The following is a 9,583-nucleotide window of genomic DNA, read 5'->3' as shown; positions in this document are numbered from 1 at the left end:
TGTCATATTTCCAGTGCTTGCTACGTGCATAAACAGCGACATTATTAGATGAAAACCTGCAACCAATATCACAGATTCTTGACTCAGGAAAGATTGCGCTGTAAACACACCAAACATATTGTACATTAAAAGATATATCCAAGCGTCACTTTAGATTAGAATGACCCAAATAAACTTAGCAAAGTCTTACTATCCACTCAATTGTTTTACTCTAAAAATAGTAGAAAAGAGAGATTTCATCTCATGTTGTGATGGCCATAATTCAAGGAAATCTGGCATAAATGATGAGTGAGAGTAACATCTAACAACTACTACCTAATAAATGATGATTTTTTTTCAGTCTCCCACATGAAGGTTTCAGATTTTGAGATCAGTTTTGGATCATCAATCTTTGGTGTGCCAATGCATACTATGATATAAATGCTTCTTGTTCCACATTATTGTCATTCACTACAATTATCATTATGCAAGTACAGGGAGTAGGTTCCAAACTAATAGCCAGGAAAGCTACACATCTACACTGATTGAAAATTAGCCATGCATGCCACACTCAAACAAAATGTGCCAGTGGTTTCAAAAACTGGTCAATCCACTATATTGAATCCATAGAATGTTTGCCAAAAAAGGTAAGTGATTTATGAGACAACTACATGAAAATTGCCATATAACAATTCAAATAAAGTTAATTCATTTTTACCCCAATCATCAGTTTATTTAATGATCATTGTATTTGTTGTATATATTACTTTTCAATCACTAAGTAAATATATTTTGTATATATACCATTTTGTCAAATATACATTGTTAACATCACATACACTTCAGCATGTGAAACGACTATCATAAATTTTGTGAAGCATAATTCAAAGTTCTATCAGCCTCTGTATTGATTGCGAAATGCTACAAACAAATCAATTGTTCATCTTAATTCATCTTTTCAAAAATCCTTCTAAATCTATTACAAAGCATTCCATATCTACTGGCTCTTCCCTCTTTATGCATATGTTTTTATGTGTGATAAAAGTGAAAATTCACATCACACATGCTGCTTAAAGGTACAGTTTACCTTTGGGAACAGTGATTTAAAAAAATTTCAAGAAATGACATTTAATGCATATGTGTAGGTCTGTTGTACCACAAAACATCCTATTATATACAATTTTCGTGAAAAAGCCTAAAATATAAGGAGATATCTGTATTTTTCTCAATAAACCGTAACTGTAGATGGTTTAGTCTGGAAACATTTTCATTAAAACTACTGTTCACATTTTGTTTATTAAACAATACTTAACATAGATTTTACCGATTCAAATTCTTACAGTGGTTGTTTCTGTCCCTAACTCACATTTTAGAAACACATTTTAGAAGCACTAATGCTGGGTTTTTGTTTCATCTGCAAATAGTAAATTATGCCTTTAAATGTGTACTGCAAAACTCTAGCTGCTGTGAATATTTAAGCAAACTACATCATTTCAAACTAACTCATTGCTAGGAATGCATGATGTGCTCAATCTTTTTTTTTTTTTCTTCCTGTGGTGACAAATGTAAAAAAGTGACAAAAGTGTTTCTTCTCATCCACAAAAGATGAGAACAGTAAAGAATCTAGTCACAGGATTTATCAACTATGCAATGATGAAATATGGGAGGGAATGTCTTGAATAACACTGACAAGTTTGCAGTAGGATCGCAGGTTCTTTTTAGCATCTTAATCAGATCTACTCTGTGTAACTTAGCCCAAGCATCCATCATTATAATTCATCACTTTTGTGCACTGACTTTTCTGAATGCACAAATATGCTGTACTTACCACAGAATTTCTTCTTGAATATTGCTTTGACAAGAAACAAAGGTTAAGTGCAATTTTAAGGATGCCATTTTGTGCTGATAAGATATATTGCTGTACTCTCATCACTTTGCTGATTTAGTCATTACATGAAGATTTTTCTGTCTAAATTAATCCAGTAATTATTTTTTGTATACATGCATGAAACAATTCTGGACAAAGCAGACAAGCATTGCATATGACTGATTTTGTCAATGGTCAGTATGGAGGGGGAGGGGGTGGTGGCTGTAAGGCATTAGAAGGAGATGCTGGACTTGCCACCAGGAGGGTTGTATATCTTGATGCTGGTGTGCGTTGGCTCGCCGCTGCTGGTGCCGGCTGCGTGCTGTGGAGGCGATGAAGACTGAGCCTGCGTCTGCTGTCTTCCCACAGTGTTGGACTGTTGTTGCTGCTTTGGCTGCTGTTGTGGGGGTGGTTGTGGGTCTGACCGTGCAGGTTGCTGGTTTGGCGATGCTCCATATGGCTCACCAGTCAATGGGTTAAAGGAAGCTGAATTTCCATAAGACAAAAAAAAAAAAAATACAAATAAATTTAGTTCTATGATGCTTATAGGATGACCTATTGCCTTTCCACAACATTTAATTTCTTGCAATTTGATGGTGTCTGTCCGATAATCCCTGCTAATTCAACAAGCTTTCAATGACTCTCCTTTGAATAAGGCATTACATATAATTATTGTATTCTGCAATTGGAGAAAGCATAAAGTCTACATTAAAACAATAACTGTAAAATGTAGCAAATTGGTTCTAGAGACAATGATTGGTTTCCTTTGCTTTATTTACCAGGGGTATAGTTTGAGCACCATATTCAATTCAGTCAGTATGGAAAGAATACTTCAATGACTGTTGATTTCATATTCACCCTACTCATGGCAACAATATTCCTAAATGTTAGTTATTCTTATTTTTGATGACTGATTTACCTTTCATGATTATGTACATGTCTTGTACATGCCAGGTATCAAGGTGAAATATTTGATGCTTGGTATGCTTTCTTCTATCTTCCTTTCCTCACCTATCCTCCCGGCTCTTAGTTTGCTCTCTCCTCATTATCCTCTCTCTATTCATCTTCTTTTCTTCTCTTTCCTCCTTGTCCACATTCCTTCCTTCCCTAGATATCTCCTTAGCTCTCCATTCCCTATTCCCCTGTACCATCCCACTTCATTTTTTCTCTTACTCTTTTTCCTCACACTCTCAATCCTTTCTTCTTCTTTTTCGTCCTACATTTTTTATCCTCAATTTCCACTTTCCTCCCTCCCTCCCACTCACTCTCCCCATCTTCTCCTCCTCCTTCTCTAATCTTTCTCTATCTACCCCAACCTCTAGAACTCTTCCTTATCTCATTTCTTATTTCAATGTGCCATGGACAGTGCTTCATCAATTTGCAAGATGCAAAATTTTTGTGTTTTTTGCCTTCTTTCTTGTAAAGCCCTCCCCATCCTTGCAGATATTTGTGTGCAATGCGATTCAGTAGTTATATCTCTCAATAATCAGAAGCCTTTAGGTGTCTCATAATGGCAAACTTTGGTGCTATGCCTATCGTGTGATCAGTGATCTGTGATCTGTGATGTTTACCGTAGGGAGATTGTGTAATCTGGCCCATTATGTGCCTGTTAGCGTGAGGTGGTGTGCATGCATGAAATTGTGTAAAAGAGTGAGGGAAAGGGAATAAGTGCAAAGGAGTGCGTGAGAAAGGGAGAACTAAGCCATTCTCACAGTGTCTTTATGTGTAATGTGACGGGATGTTATGCAGTTTGACCTGACATGAATTACTGTGATCGGATTCTGCTTTATTTTTATGTCTTTGTGTGCATCACTCCCTTTTTAATAACAATATTTGTTTTTTTAAACATAATTCATGCTTCATTTAATGCATTTACACTGTCTCTTTTACAATGCAACTCCTTATGCAATTCAGTCTTTTGACTGCAAGATATGAATACCCCAACAGAAATGCAATCTATTTGATGTTTTGTGTTCAGTCATCCCATTTCTACCATACAAGATGTGCCTTTACTTTTACGATGACATGGTCACTTAATTTACCATTCCTTAATTACACTGTTTATGTTTTAGATGTAACTGAGACTGAAAATGTGATGAATACTTACAGACAGGTTTGCAGGGTTTAGCAGGACCTTGGTCGTAAGTGTGCTGGGCAAAAGGCGGGGGCTGAGTAGCCTTCTGCCTCCTCTGTGGAGGGGGGTCTGCTGGCTCATTTGCAAACCCAAAGATATCATTGGACTTGCCACCTGGTGGGGCAAGAACTCTGTTATATGGGGAAAGGAAAGCACAGGAATAAACGTTATCCCAGGAGGCAATATGAACATGACTACATTCTGTTAAGGGCATCTTCACAGCAGCATGTGTGAAATGTAAGATTTGTCCCACAGCTCATTGATGAACTATGACTTTGATATGTATCCACACACAACTATAATTGCAAGTGACTTTGAGAAGAACCAGTAATTTAGAATGACATTGATTGTGATCTTTGCGTTTCCCTCAACTTAGACCCCGTTTACAGTGCGAGGCTCGGCCACGGCCGAGTCGCGGCCGAGCCCAGCCCCGCTTCAGTGTAAACGCGCAAAAGGCCAAATGCGAGGCCAAAATTGGCCTCGCATTTGGCCTCGCTCTGGAGGTGGTCTCGGCCGCGGCTCGGCTGCAGCCGAGCCCGGCCTCTTCTTGGTGTAAACGCAAACTGGGCCAAATGCGCGGCCAATTTTAGTCTGGCTTCCAGACCCTTTGCCCGTACTATTTTGCTATTCACGATATTAACCCCCTCAACGTGGAAAACTAGTATAGTTTAAGGTGGTTTTGTCCTGCAAAGGATTTTTCCTTCAGCAAAGGCCTTTGCCTGAACGGCGACTTCGTCGCCACGGAATCCAGTTGGCAAAGGGTCTGAAAACCAGGCTATACCAAATTTCGTTTGTTTACAAGTAGAGCGCCACTACGACAAAATATTGAAAGGTTTGAATTAAAAGTGCGGCCGAGCCCAGCAGTGTAAACAGACAAAATTGCGAGGCTCGGCCGCGCAATTGAGGCCGGGCTCGGCCGTGGCCGAGCCGCAGCCGAGCCCGGCCCCGCACTGTAAACGGGGTCTAAGTGAAACAACTTTGGTTGCAGAACACTATTTCACAGTGGAATCTTTTTACTGTGTTTGATACACTGTACTATCAAAATTTATCCGTCTGACCAGTGACATCAAATCAGCACAAATCTTATACAACATGGGTCACAGTCAATTATATTTGAATCATTAGCCCTTTGAATGGGCTATACTTGATAAGGAGGAATGTTAACTGTTCATCCATGTCTACTTTGAATAAGTACATTGATGGGAATACATGTATATCTTCATTGTTGATTCAATGGTAGACAATTCCATCCAACACAGAGCACTGAAAAACAACAATCAAACAAACAAACAAATGAAAACAATGCATCTTCCAGTGGCCAACCTGGGGTGTTATATGATATTTACTCTCGACTGTGCCATCTTGTTTTTCGTGTTGACATGCAATCATTGAAAAAAAAAATGATCTGCCAGATGTCACTAAATGTCCAACTAATCGTTACCTTGCATTTGTTGCACTACTATCATGGAAACATGGCCTTGTTTTTGTTTTGGGGTAGTTTCAGTTTGGTTGAGGCATATTTTGTATTGCAACTGTGTGCATATTCTGTTGTTGATTTCTAGTCACCAAAATCAGCAAGACTTGACACTCTAAAAAAATAATGTATAAAAACATAATATATATATATATAAAACATATCAAAATCTGAATGATAATCTTACTTGGAAGAGTTCTTATCTCCTTTTCCTTGGAAGCAGTTAACAGAGGTCATGTTGATACTTGTGGTCTCAGAAAATTGGTTCTGTAGAGAAAATTTAAAGGTAACATCTTACATAGTATAAAATGCCAGAATGAGGGCAGAATGGGGTTAAAACATATGCACAATGTTCTGTGGAAATAGACCACATGCCATTAGTTTTTTGAAATTCTAACCATGTGTGTAAGAAATCAATCCAAACTTGTTTTTTTCCACACTCTGTTATGAAGTGTTTCTAGCATGCCAGAGTTCAACACTCATATGCAGGTTTCCATTCTGCAAATTTAAACTCTGACCTTTCATCCTCTACTCTTAAAATTTCTCAACAATACTACTTACAAAGTAGAGTCTCATGTTAAGGGTGTCAGGTCTATGCTAGATTCCAGAGTCTTATGTCTGGTTAGGATTATTTATGGGGATGCAAAACGAACTCTTTCCCAGTATAAAAATCTCTAGCACAATTCAAAATGTTAACTTCACCAAAACATGAGACACAAGCCTGGTTAGTATCAATAGTGATAAAATAAATGAACACGAACACCCTTTCGGGGCCTTTAAAGGGTCAACTTGCCAAAAAGTAATTCCCATAATAAATTATTGTTTCATCTTTTGTTGTTAGGACTTATTGGAATACTTCAATGGATTGTAAATAAATCAAACTTGTGGCTCACAGTAAACAGACAAGTCACATCAAAACAGGGGCGTCACCAGCTTTTTTCAAAGGGGGGGGGGGTGCATTTATATTTCTGGTTTCACTTCCGGACTTCATCAGCTAATAAAAAAAAAAAAAAAAAGGCTTTCAGCGCAACATTCTGAAAAAACAACAACTAAGCCTCTTTAAAGGACAAGTTCACCTTCTTTAACATAAGGATTGAGAGAATGTAGCAATATTAGTAGAACACATCACTGAAAGTTTGAGGAAAATTGGACAATCCGTTCAAAAGTTATGAATTTTTGAAGTTGTTGTGCAGTCACTGCTGGATGAGAAGACTACTGCGGCGTATGATGTCACATGCGTACAACAATATAAGGAAAATATAAAGAGAATTTCACAAAATTTCATCTTTTGAAAAAAGTACTCATTCCCTTGACTCGTTACTGACATACACTGTATGTTATGGGTAATATTATTCCCATTGCCTTTAGAAAGAGGCAAGTCAAGTGCTCTTTTATTATGTGAAAAAATGTGAAAATATGTTGAATTTTCTTTACATTTTCTTTATACTGTTGTACTGATATGACATCACGAGCCTTAGTAGTCTCCTCATCAAGCAGTTCCAACACAAAAATTTTAAAAATTCATAACTTTTGCATCGATTGTCCAATTTTCCTCAAACGTTCACTGATGTGTTCTACTAATATTGCTGCATTCTCTCAATCCTTATGTTTATGAAGGTGAACTTGTCCTTTAAATACTCGAGCACATGCGAGGACTGAGCCCATATGAGTGATCGGGGAGGGTCTGGGAGGGGGTGTCCCACCTCCGAAACCATGGAGATTTAAATTGTGTGTGCATACTTGACAAGTAAAACTTTTTTAAAGGGTCTAAAGTGGGGTGCGTTCGCACAAATGAACCCCCCCCCCCCACCGGTGACGCCCATGCCAAACAGAAAAAAAAAGAAGAAAGAAATTATGAAATCAACCACATCAACTAAACAAGTCAGTCGTCTAGCAGATAGCAAGATATTAAGCACAACCTCATCAGGTCAGGTATTAAAAGCATAGATCTAAACACTCAGTAACAGACTTTATGCCTGTCATTTCCCAAACATTCAACTTGACATTATTAAGTTCTCGGACCGGGTTTTGATAGATGAACAGGCACTGTCCTGGTAACATCCACATTGGATAAAAGTAAAGTAAAGAAAGTAAAAGTATTGAAGTAAAGTATAGCTCTAGTCTATGAGTAAAATCATGCATTTGGATTCCTCGGTGACAGCATGCCATACTCTACTGTTTTGTACATTGTGTCATGCCCCTCAGAAAGTTCTTGCTTTCTATACACTTTCTATACACAGCCCAGTCGCTGTACGTAGTAGATACGTAGACAGCGTGGTAACAGCGTCTGGTCGGGCTATTAAGTATTGCTTTCCTTGATGTGGAGTTGGATATTCCTGTCATCTCAAGATGCAGATCAGAATCCATACAAAGCCAAAATTAGGCATAAATTTCAGCTAACGTTTATGTTTATATTAGAGAGGCAGCCAACAAGAAAAGAAAAGAGAAGAAAAAAACAATAGATAGATTCTACTAACATACATGTTAGAGCCGAGTCTTGAGAGCCACAGCTAGCAGTAGCAGCATACAAAGTTGTACTACAAAACTGCAATTAACATACAATTAGATTTCCAGACATTGGATTGCCACCACTATGCATTACTGCCACTGCACTGTACTGTACTGCAATATTGTCTATGTCAGGTTCTGTACAGTAAACTATATCTATGGCAAGTCTTCCAATGCCAAATCATGGCCTTGTGACGACCTCTGCGCAACAGCACGTACACGCATAGCACAGCAACAGCTGACTGATGTTCTGCATGCATTGCAGGTGCAGCTGTGCTGTGGCTGTTGTGAGGCTGCGGAAGCACGACCGCAGCCGAGCGACTTTATGAAATGAACAGGACGCATACAGTAGACGTACAAATTACACAAAAGATTCATATGACAGATCATCGGAAACTGAACACGTTTGAATTACCGATAATAACTGAAGTCTGACAATAATGCCGTATCGATGAATTCACAAAACTTGATCTTACACGTTCGTAGCCTCCCGAGCAGCGCAGAAACAACCGAATGAATGACTAACAAACGATTATGCACAGTGATACCATTCCTCATCATTGGTCAATCAACGTGTAATATGACTCCTGCAGCCAATCAAAATGCATGTTTTGTCACATACCTCTCCACAGCCGGCGAGTTCAGCAACTGAGAGGTGTGGCCTATCCCCGGTTAGATATTTTATCAGTGTTAACTTACAAGAAAATACAGGTACGTCTCTCGTATATCATGTATGTTTGTCCTTACACATTATAATTTCTAAGTTAAGATTTATGTAAACTTGTTTATCACTAGTTTTACATTTTTCCAACAACTTTTATGTAGCGATTATCAACATGAAATTGGACGGTTTTTATGTCACATGTCCAAGAATGACCAATCCGGATTCGGGGGGTTTCCCACGGATTTCGCGCGTTGCAAGCAATGTTTACATACCTGAATAGAGAAGCCGGCTTCCGCTACGCTAGCGCTCATTTGGCAAGCTGGTACGACCTGCCTACTGGCTACTACGTCTACACATCACATGTTCATATAGTGATACGTTCGACGGTGGTGTGTTGTAGTATTACTGGTAAATTCTAGCAGTATTCTATTCTGATGAATATAAACGGACTCCAATATATCTGTGAAGACTGAAGTTCAAGAAACCTTAATGCAACGTAAGTAATTGCCATTCATCGTGTAATAAATTTATATCACCTGTCAGTGTCATTCCCCACGTCCACTCATTTAAAATTTAAATCAAAATGCATGTCATGTGCATTCGCTCGTATTTAAATTTTTAGTAATGACATTCCTTGCATTCAACCTGGCCTTGTTCTTTTAGACCAGCAGTAGGCCTAGCAGTACTACAGTACAGTAGAAGTTTACTCTTCCTATCAAGTTTGTTAGTTTAAAACTGCTACACATTCTCTATGACCACCATGGCGATGCGATGCTGGATGGGGCCTGGGGTGTCTGTTCTGCATGCTGTGTATGTGTGCCGTGGTGTCTGTGCTCAATGGAGCTTTGATCAGGGAGCTCCAGGAGGTGGTCTCTTCCCACCTCCCTACTTTGATTGAGCTTGGGTTTTAAACCCCGGTGGGGCGCTCCGTTGTACCAAGGCAAGGCATACTTGCCA

The 9,583-nt window shown here is 38.8% G+C and overlaps 1 protein-coding gene across 1 annotated transcript; it reads right to left on the bottom strand.

Moving 5' to 3' along the window:
- Positions 1 to 1,422: 1,422 nt before the first annotated feature.
- Positions 1,423 to 8,448, bottom strand: LOC140235203 (uncharacterized). The gene is made up of 4 exons (XM_072315237.1): positions 8,378 to 8,448; positions 5,642 to 5,721; positions 3,954 to 4,111; positions 1,423 to 2,332 (listed from the first exon to the last, which is right to left on the bottom strand). The coding sequence occupies exons 2-4, from the start codon at positions 5,689 to 5,691 to the stop codon at positions 2,079 to 2,081; spliced, it is 462 nt and encodes a 153-aa protein (XP_072171338.1). The 5' UTR covers positions 5,692 to 5,721; positions 8,378 to 8,448; the 3' UTR covers positions 1,423 to 2,078.
- Between the last annotated feature and the right edge of the window lie 1,135 nt (positions 8,449 to 9,583).

Source organism: Diadema setosum, chromosome 11, assembly GCF_964275005.1.
Source record: "Diadema setosum chromosome 11, eeDiaSeto1, whole genome shotgun sequence".
Classification (NCBI taxonomy): Eukaryota; Metazoa; Echinodermata; class Echinoidea; order Diadematoida; family Diadematidae; genus Diadema; species Diadema setosum.
The sequence above is the reverse complement of the archived record's forward strand: the minus strand, read 5'-3'. Positions and strand labels throughout refer to the sequence as shown.

Coding starts and splice junctions, on each gene's coding strand:
- LOC140235203 (XM_072315237.1), bottom strand. CDS start 5,691: ATGACCTCTGTTAACTGCTTCCAAGGAAAAGGAGATAAGAACTCTTCC. Junction 4,112..5,641: donor GGAGATAAGAACTCTTCCAA/GTAAGATTATCA, acceptor CCCATATAACAG/AGTTCTTGCCCCACCAGGTG. Junction 2,333..3,953: donor TAAACCCTGCAAACCTGTCT/GTAAGTATTCAT, acceptor ATGGAAATTCAG/CTTCCTTTAACCCATTGACT.